The sequence below is a fragment of the Sus scrofa genome, chromosome 6, assembly GCF_054392235.1.
Source record: "Sus scrofa isolate SSC_HxYL_T2T_F1_AM1 chromosome 6, Sscrofa_HxYL_maternal_Yorkshire_Landrace_v2.0, whole genome shotgun sequence".
Taxonomy (NCBI): Eukaryota; Metazoa; Chordata; class Mammalia; order Artiodactyla; family Suidae; genus Sus; species Sus scrofa.
Window position 1 is genome coordinate 159,727,896 of NC_139388.1, and position 21,902 is coordinate 159,749,797.

General features: G+C 47.7%; 1 protein-coding gene across 51 annotated transcripts in view; it reads left to right on the forward strand.

The window, feature by feature from the left end:
- Positions 1–21,902, forward strand: part of DAB1 (DAB adaptor protein 1) — a 1,225,890-nt gene that overhangs the window by 1,145,891 nt on the left and 58,097 nt on the right. For 30 of the 51 annotated variants that reach the window (XM_084957882.1, XM_084957894.1, XM_084957890.1 and 27 more), the window contains 3 exons: positions 1,811–1,942; positions 2,526–2,645; positions 12,283–12,342. In XM_084957882.1, coding sequence (XP_084814008.1) covers positions 1,811–1,942; positions 2,526–2,645; positions 12,283–12,342 — 312 coding nt within the window. 51 annotated transcript variants of the gene reach the window in all.

Below are 21,902 nucleotides of genomic sequence, written 5' to 3' on the forward strand. Positions count from 1 at the left end.
AGCCTACGCCATGGCAACACCAGATCCAAACTGTATCTGCCACCTACCCTGCAGCTTGTGGCAATGCTGGTTCCTTAATGCGCTGAGCAAGGCCAGAGATCAAACCTGCATCCACACAGACGCAGCATGGGATCCCTAACCCACGGAGCCACAGTGGGAGCTCCTTATCGGAAATAATTATAAATTTCTGTTCAGCTTTTTGAAACATTTGAAATAGCCTGGAACCTGTTTGGGGACTTTTAATGACCCCAATAGATCCAGGGCTCTGGGTTAGGAGCCATTGTTCTGTTCAAAGTTCTCCTTTGAAAAAGAAACAGAGATCCAGAGACATACAGTGAGTGCCTTGTGTTCGCATAGTGGCTAGAATTCAAGCTTCTTGACTCTCAGTGTAATGAAAAGGTCCTCTGTCAAGACTGGAAGCACATCATACAATGCCGGGATACACACATGCCTTTACAGAAGACTGTTAAGTGGGGATTGCTTTTGGTACATTTACTCTAGAAAAATGGCCATAAAGATCACCATCCCTCAGCAGGAGAGAGAACATTATTTGTTGAAGTTTGGATAATCAAGGCCGGGAGGTCAGTTTTAAAAGATGGTTGAGTTACTGATCAGCAACCCCAGTTAAGTCCAACAGCTCTGGTCAGTTTAGTCCAACAGCTGTGCACAGTGCAAGGTGCTATGATGACAGTGATGAAGGGGACAGAGTGTGGTGGAAAGACTGGGATTTGGGCAAGTATATCAGAGAAGGGAGGTCTGTGAGAGCTGGAGCCCAGGAAGGAATCCACCAGGAGTTTTTGTATTGTATCGCTAGAGATAGAAGTTCTAGGGAGACAAGAGGGAGGAATCACATCTGCAGGGAAGAGAAGGCAGGCCTTGTTGAGGGGGCTTCACAGAGGTGGTGCTATTTCATGTGGCCTTTGCAAGAGGAATAAAGTTTGGGCAAGTGGATAAAAGAATAAGCATTGCAGGGGTTCTGGTGGTGGCTCAGTGGTAACGAATCCAACTAGTATCCATGAGGATGTGGGTTCAATCCCTGGCCTCGCTCAGGGGCTTAAGGATCCAGCATTGCAGTGAGTGTGGTGTAGGTTGTGGACGTGGCTCGGATCCTGCGTTGCTGTGGCAGCTGCAGCTCCAATTATTCAGCGTCTAGCCTGGGAACTTCTATATGCATAGGGTTCAGCCCTAAAAGCCTTTAAAAAAAAAAAAAAAAAAAAGATGAGTAGTGTAGACCTAGGGACCACCCCATGACAAGCCTCAGAGATGTTGTTCTAACCAAAATGGTGACCTTGGACAAAATAGAGAAGGATGTGGAACCCTCCAGTTACTCTGTCACCACCTGTTGGAAAATTGTTACGATCGGTCACATCTACGGTTCTCTGAGTGTGGATGGCGCCCCCTGCAGTTGTACAGTTGTTCAGTGGGGCAAGCAGAGGCCCTGGATATGTGAGGATACTAAGTATCAATCCAGAACCCAGACTGCACTGTGTCCTGGGGAAAATGTAGCAGGAGCCTACATCACTGAAAGAGGCTGGCCGGCCCTGACAAGCAGAAGGAAGCCTCCATCGCAGATGCTCATTCAGCATCTGAGCAGTCCTGTTTATCTCCCTGGTCACAGCATCTAGACCGTGGAAGGAAGCCTCCATTTCTCAAGGGCAGGCACAGCTCTTTTTCCTTCCATCTGGACCAAACAGCTTTTCCAAAGCCCTCCGGGCTTGTTCACACGTAGCTGAAACCCATCTCTTATTGATCAACAGCTCAGAGGGAAAGGCCCCTGAAATCAGCTCTTCCTTTTTGTCTCTTCTGATAGGCTCTTCAGCATCATCATGCTGTTCACGAAATTTCCTACATCGCCAAGGACATCACAGATCACCGGGCCTTTGGATACGTTTGTGGGAAGGAAGGGAATCACAGATTTGTGGCCATAAAAACAGCCCAGGCGGTGAGTAACCACCCAAGGAGGTTGCCTTTCCCTGGACCTATTACGGGGCCGCACCGTCACCCTGCTGGTCTTCGGAGGTCTGCCCTGACCTATGACTAAGCAACGCTGGTGCCCAGCTTCTCTTCTAGAAAAGATAAACAGCCTCGGAGCAAAGCGACACGCTCGTGCCCATCCAGGGGTGGTGGTAGTTTTTTTTCTAATGGGTATTTCGTAATGACTAATTATTTTCCTTTCTGATTAAGCCGGATGGAGGCATAGTACACAAGTAAGTTTCCTTGTGTTCATAGCCTCATTTAAAAAGAAAATAAAAGAAAACAAATAGCTGTTTTGCATAAGGCCTACCCTAATTTTATTGTATTCGAAATTACTAATAAATAAAAACAGTGCCTTTTATGCTTAAGATTATTATGAATTTGCAAATAGAATTAGTTGCAGAAATGAACTTTAGCCTAGATGCAATTTGCTAAACCAGTATAAACAAGGTAGAATTAATTAAAGCTGGAATGCTTTCAGTTTAATGGAAAAAGGAAGGGCTGCGGGTAACCATCCCCCTATTAATGTACTTTGCATCCTTTTACTCCAGGCTGAACCTGTTATTCTGGACCTAAGAGATCTCTTTCAACTTATTTATGAATTGAAGCAAAGAGAAGAATTGGAAAAAAAGGCACAAAAGGATAAGCAGTGCGAACAAGCGGTGTATCAGGTATACCTGTGCGTTCATCCTGGCACTGGAGATGATGGGGCTTAAAATAAACAGATGTGAAACCTGACAGTCAAGGCTTCTCCTCCTGCTGCCAAGTAGAAATAAACAAAGATGAAAGGGTCCCATGTAAATTACAGGCAGCGGAAGCAAGCCATTAGAGATGATCCCTTACTCTCCGAGATGCTAGACCTGTAAGAGAAAGTGGAGTCTTGAATCCAGGGGAAGATTTCAGGGAAGAACAAGGAAACACAATTGCCTTTGCTCTTGTTAGCTATGCAGATGGGGTGACTACAAGGGTTTTCATCTTTTTTTCTGCCTGTTTTCTGCTTTAATGACCCACCAGGCTGTCCTCCCCAGAGCTGGTTGCTTCACTGTCCTGTAATTTCTGAATACAGTCTCACATCTCTCCCTTTATATCCTCTGCTTTTTGCCCTCCCTTCCCTCACTCTGCTGTAGACAATTCTGGAAGAGGATGTTGAAGATCCCGTATACCAGGTAATTTCTGAAACTGGTCGGGGTGTGAGGGGTCAGGAATGGCCAGGCCCCTGGCATAGACATGCTTATCAGAGACCCGAAGAAGCCACTGGCTGCGGGGCCTGGAGAAGGACCAAGATTATTTCTGAGGGTGAGGGCTGCCAACCTCTCCAGGAGGGAATTTCCATAAAAACTAGCAGAAGTTTGGCCGCCATCAGCAGCATGGGATTTGGAAATAGGCTTCTCCCTTCCTGCCCCTGCCTCAGCCCGCTCCACAATCTGTAGAAGTTTGATCCCAGAGCCGAATGTTCGCAAGAGTCTCTTGAATATTCTGAGTTCATTAGAGAGACTGTGAATAATGAGGGGGCTGCAGCGAGTTAAGCAGCAGAGATGGAGATTGACGTTCATGCCAAGGATGGTTGGTGAGCTTGAGAAGGGCCTTGAGAAGGCTGTCTGGCCCCCAATGGGCCAGAAGTGGAATCAGACCCCCAATATAATGCCCTGGCTCAGGCCACAAGGATGGTTGTGTTAGGGTGAGGGAGGGGGCATCCCAAAGACATGCCTGCCTGTAGCTTTCTCTGCTCGCTCTTCAAGGCTGCAGCCAAAGTGTAGGGACAGAGATGGCTTCTCTTGGGTTCAAGTATATGCTCTGCTTAACGTGGATGCAGAAGAGGGAAGAGGAGGCTGCTTTCCCTCGTTGCTTATTCCTAAAGAGAGAAGCAGCCAAACGTTTCACCCCAAAAGACAACCAGAACCCTAACGTTTCAAACTGGGACACTCACAGGTTATATATGTGTGTGTCATGCGTGCATTCTACGCAAATGTGCAGGAAAGCTGCGACCGCTATGACAAAACAGAAAATGATATGGATCAAAAGTAATTTAATCTGAATCACTTGAAGGAGAAGCCGTGTCCAGCCTGGATGGCAAACCAAAGTCAAAGGTGCCCTTGATGGCAGGCCTTGCTTTAGAAGGCTGGGAGCATGGCTGGTCCGTCATAGGAGCTCAGCCCCCTGACCCAAGGCGGGGGAGTGGGGGATGGTGCCCTTTTTGAAATGGCCCCGGTCCTTTAGAGTCTGAAATGTGCATGGAAAAGTTGATTTCAGTATTGAAAATGGAGAACGTAAAGTGATATTCATGAGATGAAGGAATTGGAGCCTCTGGGCACATCAGAATTGGCTTAGGTTCCCTGGCCTTAGGGAGCAAAAATCCATTGTCACCCAAGATTTACAAAATTGGGATCCCAGGAGACATCCACCCCACTTAGCAGTGCCCACACACGCTGCCGCAGTGGAGACAAATGCCACTGAATGAGGAGGTTATATCTCCAGAAAGATCTGCAGGAATCTCTGCAGTCATCGCTAAAGGACTGGCCATCAGACCATCGCAGTTTTCCTTAGAAGAGGCAGGAACGTTCCAGACCGTTTGGAATATCAGTAATCCACTTGTCTCTTGAGGGTGTTTGCTCTTGTGCCTGTTTCTTTAATGCTTACTGCGATGTGTATCCTGAATTCCAAATGCTTTTTTTTCTCCCTCTTTCTTTTTCCCCTCTGACTTTTCTTCTCTGGCCGCTCCTGTAATAGTACATTGTGTTTGAGGCTGGACACGAGCCAATCCGTGATCCCGAAACGGAAGAAAACATTTATCAGGTATCAAACCACTTCCCCCTCCTACCTTTGCATCTCCCCCAGTAAATGCCCTGAAGGGCTGAGGAACTGAGGGCTCTCTCCTCACACACACCATCCACGTTGCTCTTTGGGTCATTCCGGGCTTGTGGAAATACTTTCGCGTGAATTCTAGGTCCCTGCCATTGACCAGTAGTGTTCGTGCCTTACTGTTGAAGTGTTTAATGGTCAGCCAACATTTGAATTTCTAATGGATCTTAACGATTTGCAGGTGACTCAGAAATGAAACTTTCCATTTCACTAAAAAGGGATCCATTGGAGGGCCATTGTCTAGAATATAATAGGGTTGTTCGTATTTCAAAAGAATGTGCTGTCAAATTTCCTTTTAAAAAAAGTCAACTACACTGTGAAGGCCAAATTCCAAAATGCTATTTGGAGACAACACTGGGAGTATTAACTGAATCAAAGACAGTTTAGCTAAAAGGTTTACCCCTTCCAAAGGGAAGGTAAATTAATAGTCTCAGAAGTCTGCTTACGTGAAGAACCTTGAACACACTTTTTAAAATATATTTTCCTGATGTATAGTTCATTTGCAATGTTAATTTCTGCTGTACAGCAAAGTGATTCTATTACACATGTATATATATTCTTTTCATATTCTTTTCCGTCGTGGTTATCACAAGACATTGATTATAGCTCTCTGTGCTCTACGGTAGGATCTTGTTGTTTATTCATTCTATACATGCTCATTTGCATCTGCTAAACCCAAACTCCCAATCCGTCCCTGTCCCACCCCCTCTCCCTCTTGGCAACCACAAGTCTGCTGAACACACTTTAGCTTGTTAACCCTCCTAAATGTGCTGTCAACTAGGCATTTCCACCCCACCCTCCCAAGGGGAAATTGAGGCTCGGAGAGGTTGAGTGGCTTCCTCAGGGCTATCCAGCTGTTTAGAGCTGGGATCAAACCCAAGCAGGTGTGTGAAGGCAGGACTCACACTGTTTCCCCTGTGCTTTTCCATCAAAGAGTCTCTGTAATCGGAGCACAGCCGCACATCAAACAAATATGAGGACCTCCGATTTTTCACTAATTAGAATTTTAGCCCTAATTTGAAGTATAAACACTATGGAAGCAGGAAAAAGTTTAATGTATTTAAATAAGTGATTTTAATTTTCTTAATGTACTTAGTTGTGTGGTCTTTTATTCTGCCTTGGGCATGCATTACTTGTGTAGTAAAACAGATTTTCAGTTTCTGTCAAATGCACAGAATTCTAAATGACCAAAGTATAATGTTAGCTCTACCAACAACAGGGTTTCACCATCCCTGTGGAATAATAATCTATTTCTCTTCATGGGATCCATCTGGGTTGGATTCAAGTGTGAGGTTCTACTTTGAGGCTTTGTTTAAAGTCACCGCTTAGAAAGTTTCTGTCTTTCGGCGTTCCCTTTGTGGCACAGTGGAAATGAATCCAACTAGGAGCCATGAGGTTGTGGGTTCGATCCCTGGCCTCGCTCAGTGGATTAAGGATCCAGGGTTGCCGTGAGCTGTGGTGTAGGTCGCAGATGCAGCTCAGATCCCACGTTACTGTGGCTGTGACTACCTACACCTCCGATTGGACCCCTAGCCTGGGAACCTCCATATGCCACGGGTGCAGCCCTAAAAGGACAAAAAGACAAAAAAAAAAAAAAAATTCTGTCTTTAAACAGAAAGTTTGCATATCTGTCCTCAGTGTCCGATTTTAAAGTACACCTTTGCCGTGTCTCAATATTGTTACTGAACCAAACCAAACTTGAATCTGCTCCCCCTGCACTCGGTTCTGTCACACTGGGTGTGGTAAAGGAAAGTGAAGCCTTATTGCAGGGCGCCACGCAAGGAGTCCAGGGCACCCTGTGCTCAGAACCCCTAAACTCCCTAATGGGTTTCAGGAAAGCATTTTTGAAGTCCCGGTGAGGGAGGGGAGTCAGCTGGTGCACAGTTATCCGATTGGCTGACGGTGAGGTGACAGGGCCGTGTTAACGTTATCGGACTTCAGACTCCAGGAGGTCTAGGGGGCAGTGTGCTCGTGGTCAGCAGATAGTTAATTTCTTCTCTTTGGTGGGGGTTTTAGCATCTGCAAAACAGCTCAAAAAAGGTGCATCTGATGCTGCTATCGAGGTGCTTCAGAGAAGAATTAGAGCAGAGGATGTGGGGGAGGGGTCTTTCCCCGGAAGCCCCAAAGGGTCCTGCTCAGTTACACTGTGAGACCAGAGGAAGCGTCAATCAGTCATCCTACGACAAGAGAGCACCTTTCCAAATACAATTAGGCTTTTCAATATACGAGGTTCCTGACTTCGTTCAGACTTAGCTGTGGTGGGCAGGGCTCCAACTGTGCCCAGTCTGGGATTCTGTGGAGGGGGCACGCAGCCTCGTGTACTGGGAAGAAGCAGCTTAGGCAAGCAGAAACCTGGGCTCTAGTTCTGGCTCTGTCACCAGCTACCTTTGGCTTAGGGGTAGCGGGCAAAGGCACTTGGCCTTTCTGAGACTCAGGTTCCCCAGTGATGACATAGGGGAATAATTTCTCTCTAAATTACGTGTTGGCATGAGGATGGAACAAGATCACGTGGAAACCATAAAGCAGAGGCTTCATCCCACGTCCTCCCAGGTCACACCCTGAATCTGCGGCTGTTGAGCCACCTTGTGGATTCGAATCCTTTCCTTCTCCAGGCCTCTGTCATCTGTAAAATGAGCGAATAAGACCAAAGAATCTCTCAGGCAAGGCCCTTTTCTGCTCTTTGCAACTAGGGCCTCATCATAGATTGTGATTCTTTAGAGAAGCATGCTGGCTTGCTTTACAGAACAAAAAGGCTCTTTGAAATTGTGTGTGTGGGGGGGTGAGGGTTAACACTTATTGAGCGCCGGTTTGAGGCCAGTGCTGGAAATAGGGGTTTGCATGCAGAATCTCAGAGCAACCCCCAGTTGCTTGAATCATGATTGCCACTTTACAGGTGAGGAAAGTGAGTCTCCCAGAGATAAAGTATCTTGCCCCGGGTCACAGAGCCAGCAAGAGGTAGAAGCCCCAGTTGCAGCCAGGTCTGTCTGACCTCTGCACATAAATAAATGCCTCCAAGGCTCGTATCAGCTCAGAATGTCCTTAATGCTGAGTTGCACAAGTAGAATCTGTATAGATTTCAAGTCACTTGTTTCAGCAGTTCACTCTGTCTGATATTTACAGGAAGATACCCTCTAAGGGAATGAATATTTTATCGCCCTCTCTGGGAAGGTCCTTGGGTCCTTCCCTGCTGCATAGCAAGTCCTCTGGGCTTCAGTTTGCTTCACAAGAGATAAGCCCTATGGCCTAAAGATAAGGCTGGGCTTTTTAAAAGCTGCTATTAGGAGCCTCCTTTTTCTTTCTTTCTTTCTTTCCCTTTCTTTCTTTCTTTCCCTTTCTTTCTTTCTTTCCCTTTCTTTCTTTCTTTCTTTCCTTTCTTTCCTTTCTTTCCTTTCTTTCTTTCTTTCTAAGGGCCTGCATATTTCCTTAGCCATTCTTCTTGAGTAGACTCTAATGTTTCTTTAGCTTGCTCAAGGTAGTCCCAGATTTTATTTTTATTTTATTTTATTTCATTTCTCCTCTGTTTTCTGGAATGAGGAAAATGGAACTGGCACCTGGTTTTTGTGGCCTGGCCCTTGTAACGTCTCTATCTCGATTTCCTGGGCTACAAACTAGGACCTACCACATTCCCCACTTGTAGAAGTGGTGTGAAGAGGTAAAGCCACCAGGAGAGCCCTTGGGCGCCTAGTACGTTCTGTGTAAATGTTAGTTCCTTTAACTGCCCAAGGCCATCAATAGCGATGCTGCTGGAGATGTCTCGTGATGATGTATTAGGTCAAGTGGAACATGACTTGCTCACCTCGTCTTGTCAGAGAGCCCCGTGGAAAGCGGCGGCCTCGTGGGACTCTGCTATTTATAACGCCAGCACGAGGGAGGGAGCGACTCTTGAGTACATGTCACCTCTCTTTGAGGATCCAGAGTCTCATTTTCCCAACTGGATTAATAATAATAATTGTCTCTCTATTTGCATGCCTCAGAAAAAATGATCAGTTGTCTTTTCAAAACAACACAGAGCCTCCCAGTCCCAAGTTGTTTTTACCCATCACTTAGTTCTGACCCTTCCAGGAGCTCAGTAAGATGAAATCCGTTGTGATGACTATCATTTTAAATGTAAGAAATTCAAGTCGTGCATGCTTAAGTGTTGGGCCCAAGGCCAGAGCCTCTGATTTTAAACCCAGTGTTCGCTCGTACTTCAGCAAGCTTCCAGCATAACCGAGATCGCAGCTTGCCAAGGGCACATTCTCTGAGTTCGTTCATTATAAAATCATTTTTAATCACCCGAGATGTGTCAAGGATTGTTATTGTAAAATGATAAGTCTCTAATCCTATGTCACCCAGCCCTTAACCTGCCTCTCCACACTCTTAATAGGTTGCTGCACTGAAAGTGTCTTCTCTATGGATGGTCCTTAATGTATGGTTTTCACGTGATTTTACTCATGTATTCAGAAAGGAATTATGGAGCCCCTAACCTGTGCTGAGCACATGGGGATGTAATAGTGACCACGGCCTGGTCCCCACCTTCAAGGAGTTTGTAGGCAGCTCCTTGGATGGTCATGCCAACCAGATGAGGCAACTGAGGCTCAGAGAACAAAGGGACCTCTCTCTGGGCTCAGAGAGCCTGTGGCAGAGCCAGAATGAGGAACCAGACCTCCTGCTTCCTGTTGGTCCAGGACCTTTATCACTCTCTGCAGCATCAGAGAGTGATAAAGACAAGTTACTGAACTTGTCTTTATCACTTGTCTACAGTCAGGATGGACCCGCTAAATGGAGTTGAGAGCCGGGACCAAGGCACTCTCTGGTCTTCATCCTTTTAGCATTTCTGCTAGTGCTCTGCCCTCGGCCCACATAGGGTAAACGTTGGATGCTTAGACGTGTTTTGTTCAACCAGTATTTACGGATGGGGAAACAAGGATCATAAAAAAAAAAAAAATCTGTCCTGCCCTGAGTAGGCTCATGGAGCAGTGGGAATACAGAGGGAATAGGAAGCGGCAGTGTGGTTGGGAACTCTCTGCAAAGAGAAAGCACTTCTGACACCTTCCTTCACCAGCCTGATTACTTTTCCATCTCCCCCAGCAAGACAGGGAACACCAGCAAGTCAGGGGACATGTCCATCTCATTCGCCACCATCGTCCTAAGCAAAGCACAGTGCATGCCACTCAATAGGTTCTTGGTAACTTTTATTTGTTAATGAAAGGATACCCCAGAGGTTACAAGAGTAGAGAAGAAGGCTCAAATCAGTCCTAGAGAGGCAGGCGAGCCTCCCAGGATGTCCTGGCCGAAAGAAACCTTAAAGGACAAATAGGCAGATTGATGTCTCACCCACGGGACAGCCGAGCAGAAAAGCCTTTTCAATTATGCACAGTTTGGGTTTCTCCATCCCACTGCTTCTCCTCGATCCGCAGGCGTAATTGAGAGTCAGCTGAGGTTCAACTTGCTAAGTGCCCAAAGTGAGCAGTGAATTACGGAGAACAGACAAACGCTGTGTATTTTGCTCAGGCGAGGATGAGCTGGTGAAAATAAAAGTGAGGGCTGGTAATTTATTGGCCCTCGTTGACAAGGACTCTGTAGGCATTCTTAAAGGATTCCTTTTAGATGGAGCTCAGTTATCGGGAGCACAGAAATTACCTACTTCATGGGCTGCCTACAAGCTAAGGCTGGCAAGAGTGGCTCTGAAAGTACATCTTCTACGCAGCCATGCTTGCTCAGAGCCCTGTTGTCTGCAAGAATGTGCGTAAGTTTCCTTGAGTGTAGAATGTGGAAAAGAAGCACCCATAACAGTTGTGGGAAGGTGGGGGGACAGGAGTGGGATCCAACCATCTCTATGGTGTAGTAGTTCAAAGGCAGGCTGCCCAGGCTTGTAAGCTCCTGGCTCCCTGCTCACAGCTGCAGGACCCCCGCCTGGCTTCCTGTTCCTTCTCTGCAGCATGGAGAGAGACGTCTTCTGGATCAGTGTCATCCTCACCGGATAGGCTTGTCGCAAGGATTACATGAGAATGTATGTAAACACAGATATTTAGAATAATGCCTGGCTTGTGGAAAGTGCCCTGGCGATGTTAAGCTCATACCATGGTGATAAATGCCGGGTGCAGTCCCAGAAAGAGCTGTGTTTCCATCTGATCACTTATTGGCTTTGAAGCTTAGGGTTATTAGGAGGATATTAAGTTAAGTGAGAATGAAAATGACAAAGGGACTCAAGGAATAGGCTCAAATTCTTACTTCTCTAAGAAGAATGATATGGTTAGCTGGTCCAAGCTTAAATGGCACTTTTTCTTGTTCTCATCTCCTCCCCACCATCCTTGACGGCACACTTACCAGCAAACACCTACTGAAGGCCTGCTGGCTGTTAGACACTGGGCCCGCTTTTCAGGGGCTCCCTGCCTAATGGAAAGTGAGACGGGTTATCAGGCGGAAAACCACTGCGGCCTGATCCCTCCTGTGGAGGTGTGAATTAAGCTGTTGCGCTAGTTATTGGGGAAGAACTAGCGATTGCTGTCCAACTGGAATGTTCCAGACCAAGGCCCCCAGAGGACTCATTTGGAAAGTATTTCATGAGTCTGCTGTTATTCATATGTATTGGGGTACATAGTTATGTCATACATCAGTGGCAAAAGAAGTTCTCCTTCTAACACTTTACACTCTGATGCCACCTGCAAGTTTTTGATTATTTGCTCTCTTTTCTCTTTGATACATAACCTGAGTAAGAAGAGCTGACAGTTCCCGTTTTATACTAGTGTATCTCAGAGGTGCTTAAGTGACCTGCTTAGGGCATAGCCGTTTCCTCATGGCCCAGTAAGACCAGGTGGACAAGCAAGAGAAGAGAGGGAGAAAGACATTCTAGAGGAGCGTTAAAGCAGTCAGAGATTTTCTGGATTCTAGGCTCATACTTTTCATGGCATCGATGCACCCTTTTCTTGAAGAAAATCCTTTGGTGATTATCCCATGGCTTGTATATGATTCCAGCAGAAGCCCTGGTTTGTCCTGGGATTTTAGTATTTGCTGTATTTTTTTTTTTTTTTTTTGGTCCTTTTAGGGCCATACCTGCAGCATATGGAGGTTCCCAGGCTAGGGGTCGAATCAAATCTACAACTGCCAGCCTATGCCACAGCCCCAGCAACATAGGATCCCAGCTCCATCTGTAACCTACACCACAGCTCATGGCAACGCCGGATCCTTAACCCAGTGAGCGAGGCCAGGGACTGAACCTATTTAGGTTTGTTAACCACTGAGCCATGACGGGAGTCACACACCCCTCTCTTCCTCTGGTTCCCTAAGAGAAGGAGCCCAGCCTGGTGCTTCCAGGATCCTAGCAGCCCCTTCACTGGAAGTTGGGCCCTTGGGCCTCAGGGCCGGTGCTCACACACCCTTAGCCCTTGATGGGAAGCCTGGCAGGTTTGTCCTTTGAACGTGGAGTGCCGGAGTGTTTTGACTGTGTCGAATTTGATTTTTTCGTAGGTTCCCACCAGCCAAAAGAAGGAAGGTGTTTATGATGTGCCAAAAAGTCAACCTGTAAGTGTAAGTATCTCTCTTCCACCAGGTTCCCTTGACCTGGCTTTGTGCCGAGGCGAGGTCTCTGATCCTGGGAAGGGAACCATGCTTCTGGATCAGTGTCACAACCCATATGGCTTTGCTGGGGACAGCATGCAGGGGACTCCTTATGGGCTCTGGGGGAAGGGGGCGAGAGTCAGAAATGATGGGGCTGAGAAGGGGTGCCAGTCTGGAGCGAAGGTCTAGCCCCGGGAGTGGGAACAAGTTGAATCATGCCAGCTAATGTGTCTGAGGGACTCAGAGTCTCAGGTGTTTTTTGAAAAAGTCTCCAGCCAAATATTTCCTATATCTGGTCAAGCAGTTCTTGGTTCTGGGAAGAGACTTGTCCACCCACCTTGAAAGCGGTTGAGAAGCTTCAGAGGGACAGAAAAAGGGCTGGCACAAGCATTTGCAGTGTTATAAGGGTCCTGTCACTGGGCAGCGCATTGTGGGAAAGGGCACGTTTATTGTGGTTCCGTGTACCTGAACTCCATCTGCAGCTGGGATGCCTAGAAATCTGCCAGGCACAGGACCATGGTTAAGACCTTGTGTTGGCACTCAGAAGACACCGTCTACATAATTCAGGCAGCCCGGGGGAGCCAGTGGAGGCTCTGGAGCAGGGGGCAGGCCTTTGCCACAGCTTATGTTTAAAAAAAAAAATGGGGGCTAGGAGTTCCCATTGTGACTCCGTGGGTTAAGAACCCTACATAGTGTCCATGAGGATGTGGGTTTGATTCCTGGCCTTGCTCAGCAGGTTAAGGATTCAGCTTTGCATCACAGATGCGGCTTGGATCTTGGCATTGCTGCGGCTGTGGTGTAGCCTGGCAGCTGCATCTCCAATTCAGCCCCTAGCCTGGAAACTTCCCTATGCCACAGGTGCAGCAGTAAAAAGAAAACTGACAAAGAAAATGGGGGTATTCAAAAATGGGCGGAGGAGTTCCCGTCATGGCGCGGCAGAAACAAATCTGAGTAGGAACCATGACATTGCGGGTTCGTTCCCTGGCCTCACTCAGTGGGTTAAGGATCCGGCATTGCCGTGAGCTGTGAGTGGTATAGGTTGCAGATGTGACTCGGATTTGGCATTGCTGTGGCTGTGGCGTAGGCCAGCAACAACAGCTCTGATTGGACCCCTAGCCTGGGAACCTGCATATGCTGCTGGTGTGGCCCTAAAAAAAAGACAAAAGACAAAAAAAAAAAAAAAAAGGGTGGCAAGAACTTAGGCTTTGAAGTCATGCAGCCCCTCAAGAATCCCAGGTCTGGTCCTGATTGCTGTCATGCGGCTACACGACTCTACCCGGAACGTTGTTTCCTGTTGTAGACCCCACACGGTGAGAGCCATAAAGACAGTTCTGCACTTTTCAAGATGAGATGAATGTGGGGTTTGAAACCCCAACCATGAGAAACAGCTGAAGGATCTAGACATGTTTAGTCTGGAGAAAAGAAACCCCAACTACGGGGATGGCACCCACAGCAGTTCTAGCTCAGAGAGAGGGTGTCCTCCTGATGCGAGTCAGAGCTGCTCAGGGGTAGACCAGACCTCTGGCACCTAAGAGAGTGAGCTCCCCATCACTGGAGTCATTCAAGCAGAGCCTCAAGGCCACCTCTCAGACTGTGAAGGGACAGGCGGGGCTTCAAACATTGAATGGCTAGAGGGGTGAGACAAGCCCTGGCCCTTCCAAACCTGAGCTTCTGGATTCTCCCAGCTGGGAGCATCTTTGGTCCCTTCTTCCCTTCCCCTGCCCCTACTCCCCTTTGTCCTGGGAACTTTCTTTCTGATCCGTGCCCGTTTCTCTACCCTGCTCTGCCAATATCCCAAAACCACCATCTCCCACCTTCATACTACTTCCAACACCCAGCTTGTGTTAGTTTTCATGACAAAACATATCTGATTACCAGCTCCTTTGAAAAACCTGGCATCTAGAAACAGTAGAAGGCATGCAATGTGGTGTCACTTAGGGAAAAAGCAGTTTTTCTCCCCGAGGCCATTGCATTTCATCAAGCCTCCTTGTCACTGAGACTCTGGGCTGCTCTTCGTGGTTCAATTTGGTGCAGCCCCTGTCACACAGCTCCCTCCAATTCAATTTGTGCCTAAATTGCCTCACTTGCCCCTAACAGGTTTAGATACATGAGGAAACATGCTCCATTTGCTGCCTTGGTTTCTGTGAATTTATTAACCAGTCTGGCCACACCACCGCCATGCTTAATAGCTCCAGGAGGGAAAAAAAAAAAAAAAAAAAAAAATCCAGACTCCTCAGTCTGACATCTACAGCATTCAGGTTGCAGCCTCGGCTGTATCTCTGACCTGCTTCCTCCTGGTCCAGCTTCACTGAAGTGTCATTTCTTGGAGGAATCATGCCCTCCCCCACCCCCTCTTCCGCCTTCCCCCCACATCCTGGCTTAGCTTCCAGCTTTGTGTTATGGGGAGACTTTCTTGACTTGTTCCCAGCAGTGTCCACAGGCCACCCCTGCCTTTGGTCTCCACACCTGTCATTCCTCTGAATCGCTCTGACCACAGAGTGTTGCAATTCTTCCTCCTCATCACTTCTGGGAGCTTCGTGCAGTCCTTGTATGAGCCAAAGCAAGCCCTGAGCCTGATTCACAGCAGCCAGGCCCCCATGGCTGTTTTAGGCATAGTAAACAAACACATGATAACTCTACCCTGTAGAAAGAATAATGAAAATCCCTGGTGCTTTTTTTTAAAGAGAATTCCCTGTTTCTCTGACTCCAAAAAAAGCATTAAGTACATATGCTAAGGCTTTGCTTGGGAAGTGCGGGGGGCTGCCTGAAGGGCCCTACAGCCGCTCCCAACCTACTGTTCCCATGAAGTCCTAGAAGCAGCCAACAGTGATAATGGCTTTTCTTTTTTCTTTTTTTTTTTTTTTTTTTGTCTTTTTTTTTGCTATTTCTTTGGGCCGCTCCCGCGGCATATGGAGGTTCCCAGGCTAGGGGTCCAGTCAGAGCTGTAGCCACCAGCCTACACCAGAGCCACAGCAACACGGGATCCGAGCCGTGTCTGCAACCTACACCACAGCTCACGGCAACGCCGGATCGTTAACCCACTGAGCAAGGGCAGGGACCGAACCCGCAACCTCATGGTTCCTAGTCGGATTCGTTAACCACTGCGCCACGACAGGAACTCCCGATAATGGCTTTTCCATGAACATTTTCAGGATTTCTGAAAGCCTCAGAGGCAGAAAGTGAAATGCATATAGAGGCACGTGGGATCTCAGGGCCCATCCTTACTGCCCGTGGGACTTCGATGGTTTCCTCGACCCCACCCCCCGAGTCTCAGTGTTCTCATCTTCTAAAAGGGGTCACGGAACCTAACTTGCAGGGTGATGGGATGGAGAAAACCACCTATGTATGGAAAAGCTGGCCCCACTTGCCTAAACTTCGCAGAGGTCCTTTGCATACACCTGTTCCCCCTGCTCTGAGATCTTCCGGTCCTACAGGCTTCCCCCGTGGGCCTGCCTCTCTGCTGAGTGCACCTTCGCCAGGATACCCCTGTTGCCTGAACATCCCTGCCATGTTGTCACTGCTGCTTACCCAGAAGGACAAACCACAGACAAGCAAAGTAGGGCATGCTAGGCAGCTTCCAGGGAGTCTGGGGCTCCCACAAGTTGCCCACAAGAAGGGGGATTGCATAGTGGCCTCTTAGTCTAGGGACCACCTGATTTCTTCTTCCTTGGGACAGGTCTGTAAGGAGTCCCAATAAGGGACTCAGTTAGGGGCTGTTGGAGAAAGCCACCAGCCAGCCCAGAAGGGAACAGTCACCGATCTTCAGGGTCAGATCTGGGCATGGCTCTTATCCTGGCCACATACTGAGGATCCTTGAGTCACTTTCTGCATCTCTAAGTCTCAATGTCATCATCTGTAAAAATAAAGTTATGCCTGGAGTTCCCTTGTGGCACAGTGGGCTAAGGACCTGGCATTGTCATCATAGCAGCTCGGGTTGCTGCCAGAGTGTGGGTTTGATCCCTGGCCCGGAAACTTCCACACGCCACAGAAAAGGAGAAAGAGTAAAGCCTACCTTGTCTCTGTGTTTGGATTAAAGAAGACATTTTGGTAAAACCCGTAACAGGGGCATGGGTTAGATAAAATTAGAACATTATTCCCATTTGTTGCTGTAAGAAGTAGTGCTCCAGCCAACAGTTCTCACCACACTGGGGGCTGGCACATATCCTAGGTGATAACACCTCCTCTGGGAAGCCTTCCTTACCCCAGAGTCATCAGCCCCTCTGGGATACCTCTGTCCTCCTCTTGGCAATGATTACAAAGGATTATTTTTTCTTAATGTGTCCATGTGAGCCATTGGACTTGGGGTTCCTTAAAAACCTCGGCTTTGGGATTGATGAAAGCACCTGCCTTAGAGTTTGTGCATAAAAACTAAATGAGCTTAACTATGTGAATCAGGATGGCGCTTCGTGCACAGGGAAGATTCAATAGCTGTGAGATGTTATTATGATTATTATTCGGCCTTACCCGCCACATACATAAGTTCCCAGGTCGGGTCAAACCTGAGCCACCGCAGTGACAACACCAAATCCTTAACCACTAGGCCACCAGGGAACTCCAGTGAGCGATCATTCGTCTGTCTCTTTCCCTCACTGTTCTGTGCACTCCTTGAAGACAGGAATCACTCTGAGTCTTCACTACTCCTAAGTAACTCTCTTGGGGATTTCTGACAGTAGACTCCCCGGGGGAGGGGGCGGGGGGCGGGACCACGCATGCGCATGTAAATTTTTGTAGGCCTTGAAGCTGACTGAATCCTTTGATCTCAACTCTAGAACCTTGGTCCTAGAGCTCAGTGGGTGGCTCATCATCACTTCCATGGTCAGAAATCTCCTCAGTAAGGTGGCAAATTTTGGTGGATTGGGGATTTCAGAGAGTTAGGGCAGCACAAGTTAGACTTCACTGTTTGTTATTCTTACCCACCTTGGGGCATCAATGTAGGGGAGCAAAGTTTTGTTTCAACACTCCGGGCCCAGGTCCAGTCAGAAAGCCAATCCAGTCTCTTTCCTCCCTTGTCTCCCCTCACCCCTGTCCTAGTTTTACACCCCCTCCTTGTCCCGTAACCATAGGATGCTCAGCCATACCAGCCCTTTTTGTTTGTTTGTTTGTTTGTTTGTTGTCTTTTTGCTATTTCTTGGGCAGCTCCCGCGGCATATAGAGGTTTCCAGGCTAGGGGTCAAATTGGAGCTGTAGCCACTGGCCTATGCCAGAGCCACAGCAACGTGGGATCCGAGCCGCGTCTGCAACCTACACCACAGCTCACGGCAACGCCGGATCGTTAACCCACTGAGCAAGGGCAGGGACCGAACCCACAACCTCATGGTTCCTAGTCGGAGTCATTAACCACTGCGCCATGACAGGAACTCCTCAGCCCTTTTCTTGTTCTGCTTCCTCAAGTAACGCGTTAGGATGCTCTTTTGTGCTTATTTTACTCTGCACCTGTAATGTCCCCTTCTTCCAGCAGATTTATTTTTGGGATCATGCTTTGCTCCCCACCATCACTTCCTGGATACTCTGAGACCGCATAAGGATGGATCCCCCTAGAAACAGGCATTCCATCCCCTCCGGGTCAAGGCAGTCAGACGGTGCACACGGGCTCCTCCCTCCTGGATATTCAGGATGTGGCCTCTTCCTGTGTCAGGGTCTCCGAAATCCAGGGGCAAAAATGCTTGCTGATGGAAACTGTTAACCGGCTAGAGAGCAAGAGGGGATTCCAAAAAGAGGGTACAACTTGAGCAAAGCCTTGAAGGATGAGCAGGAGAGACACAGAAGCACCTCTGGCTGGTCCCTGAGGTCCTGGCTCCTGAGGCCATCCTGCCTCCACTTAGCGGCACTCAGACCTGGTTCATTTATCACCAGTTCCCATCTCGAAGAAATGGAAGGAAGACAGGTCATCTCCTTTCAGCTAGCTGATGATGCTGTCATGTTCGTTACACAGATATCCTGGCCTCTTTTCGGATGTCAAAAATGCACATTCCTAAGGCGGGGGAGAGGGGAAGTGTCTACATTCATTATTTAGTGCTTTTTTGTACTCTGTTAGCCTTTGAACATGAGCTAGTTCCGCAGTGAGGCATTCACAGTCTGCCCAACGGCCCATTTCACACCCATTTATGCCCCAGAACACTGAACGTGGTTGAAACTTGACTTTGAAGGTCAGCTGTTTCTATGACACAGGCCTGGCCCCTTAGGATGACTCATGCCATTTTTGCATGAGAAATACTCTGCTTTTCTTCTCCCTTCTGCTCACCCCCTCCTGTCATATTCTTACAGCTGGAAAAGATCTTTTATCCCTCACCTTATAATTGCCTAGTTTAAAAGCCTTTTATGTATTTGTATCAGGCAGAAAAGGGCTAATTATTAGTAATAACCAGCCCATGAATTCTAGGTGAACTTTTTTTGGCCTTCAAAAGAGAGATCCTGGGAGTTCCCATTGTGGCTCAGTGGGTTATAAACCTGACTAGTATCCATGAGGATGTGGGTTCAATCCCTAGCCTTGCTCAGCGGGTTAAGGGTCCGGCGTTGCTATGAGCTGTGGTGTAGGTCACAGACACGGCTCAGATCCCGAGTTGCTGTGGCTGTGGCATAGGCTAGCAACTGCAGCTCTGATATGAGCCCTAGGCTGGAAACTCCCATATGCCCTAAAAAACTCCCATATGCCCTAAAAAAGTGCGGCCCTAAAAAGAAAAAAAAAAAAAAAAAAAAAGAGAGAGAGAGAGATCCTAAAAAGTTAGGCATATATGGTAAGCAGAAAGGACAAAGGACGTGGGTGTCAAATGGGTATGTTGGACTTGGCATTAGCTTCCTTTTGATGAAACATGGATTCTGAAATTGAAAGGAATGGGCAGCTCTCCCTGAGATTCTTCCCTCCCTTCTTCTCTTTGACTTTCTGAGACTCATTTTCCTGGGTTGTAAAGTGGAAAGGAAGACCCTCCGCTCTCAACATTTCAGGGCTTTCGTGAGACCCCCAACGCGAAAGCGTTTCCTGTGATGGTGAGGGGTTGCTTTTATGAGACACTGGGGAGGTAAAGATTGAGAGATGGTACGTATTAGTTGCCTCTGTTTATTTTAGGTGCTGTCCTGTGACTGAGAGAAAGACCGAAGTGGTATTCCCTGTGGCTCAGTGGATCAAAGATCCTGTGTTGTCACTGCTGTGGCTCGGGTCACCGCTGTGGCATGGGTTTAGTCCCTGGCCACTGAACTTCCGCATGCCATGGGCGCAGCCAAAAAAAAAAAAAGAGAGAGAAAAGAGAAAGATCCAAGTTTAATGATAAGAGAGGGCAACCCTGGGCTCAGGATAAGAAAGAAATTTTGGACCATCTGAGCTGATTTTCAGAAGAAGGACAGTGTGTCAGAGTAGTGAGTTCTCTGCCCCTGTGAGTATTCAAGCAGCAAAGGAATGATTCAGTGAGGGATCCCTGTATGTAGAGGTGACCATAGCGATGGTTGATGGTCAGTGAATGTTAGGAGAACCATTCGTTTCCTCTGGCATCCCATTGGCCCCCATGTACTTGTTCCCATCATCTCGCTCCCATCATCTTCCTTCTCCTCATCATTTCCTCATTATCATCTTGCTCCCCAGTAGCTCAGCTGCCAAGCCATGTACCCCAGAGGGCCCATCCCTGTCTTCAGCATTATCACTTGGCTTAAAGGTCACCCACTCTGAATGCCCAGCAATAAGTTGTGGCCTTGCCTGGTGAAATTAGTGCTGTGGATGGGAAGAAGTTTACTGGGTATTATAATGGGGACTGAAAAAAATAACACAACCTGAAAGTTGAGAGTTGTTTTATTCAGTAGGCAGAACTGAGGACTTAAGCATCTCAGATAACTCTGGAAGACTGCTCCCCAGGGTTAAGGAAGGAGCCAGGATAGCTAAGTTTTTGCAAAAAGACCCCATGGTCAGAACATGAAAAGGTTACTGTTAATAAAAGAAAATCAGATAACTCAAGTTAAGGAATATAGCACTTTTCCCTGTATAAGAAGATGCAAGAGTCTGGGCTCACTCAAATTATTCCTTGGATATGCACCTCCGCTCCCTGGGGCCAGGATCCTGGGATTTTTGTCCCCTGTCTCCTCAGGGTGCACCTTCCCTTTGAGGGTTGGGAGTGGGGTGGTTGCAGTCTGATGATTCAATGGCAGGCATTATGTTCCCATCCTGAGTTCGCTTAGGGCTCACCACAGGGCATCCGTGGTGGCTGATGGCTGTCACAGCCTTTGCTTACTGACATGGCAGGTGGCATTTTTAGTGTATAGTAATCAAATTATCTCGCTGAGCAGGCATTGGGCACACAGTAGGGGCTTAGAAAATTATATCTCCTTAGTGTCCTTCTGGAGAGACTGAAATCCGGGCTCTAGATCTATCTGTGTCCTAAAAAAAGAGCCCGGCTGGGAGAAACTGATAAATATCCCAGTGATCAAACCTGCAGTCCAGGCCTCTGTTTGGTTTCTTCCTTTTATTTTATGATGCCAGGACACGAGCCATATATACTAGAGTCTGAGGCTACTGTAGCTGTGGCAAAAGCAGACAGACCCCACTGAGCATCTGCTCTGTGCCACGGACGGCCCAGGCTCTGCCCTCAGCTTATCTCCTTCAGTGATCAGGACTCTTCGAGGTAGGTGTCATGTACATATAAGAGGGCTGAGGCTTCCAGAGGTCACATAACTCCCTCGTGATCACAAAGCCAGAATATTTTTTTTTTTCCTTTTTCGGCTACACCAATGGCATAGGAAGTTCCCGGGCCAGGGGTCGAATCTGAACCTCAGTTGTGGCAATGCTGGGTCCTTAACCCACTGCACCCGGCCAAGGATCAAACTCTCACCGCCTCAGAGACAACACTGGATCCTTAACCTGCTGCCAGAATTTGATGCCTACATTGTTCTGATTCAGGCACCCACTCAGTTTCCACTAATACATACTGCCTTTAGGATTAAAAAAAAAATGCAATGTCCTCCATCTCCTGACCCTTCCTGGTCAGAATCCAAACTTGGGCCTCAGTTCCCATCTCCCAGGACCCACTGTTTTTGAGTCTCTGTAATAGCACTTAGAGCTCGAGCAGATGCCTCACTTGTCCTCTAGACTGAATGCTGTGAGGGCACTGCCATGCCTAAGTCATTCCTGATCCCTCACTCTGCCTGGGACACTGCTTTCTTCATCCTGATGTTCAAAAGACTTTTTTTTTTTTTTTTTTTTTTTTGCTTTCTAGGGCTACACCCGTGGCATATGGAGGTTCCCAGGCTAGGGCTCAAATCAGAGCTGTAGCTGCCAGCCCACACTACAGCCACAGCAACGCCAGATCCGAGCCGAGTCTGCGACCTACACCAAGCTCACGGCAACGCCGGATCCCTAATCCACTGAGCGAAGTCAGGGATCAAATCTGCGTGGATGCTAGTCAGATTTGTTTCCACTGAGCCACACGGGAACACCAAGACATTTTTTTTTTAATTTTTTTATTTTCCCACTGTACAGCAAGGGGGTCAGGTTATCCTTACATGTATACATTACAATTACAGTTTTTTCCCCACCCTTTGTTCTGTTGCAA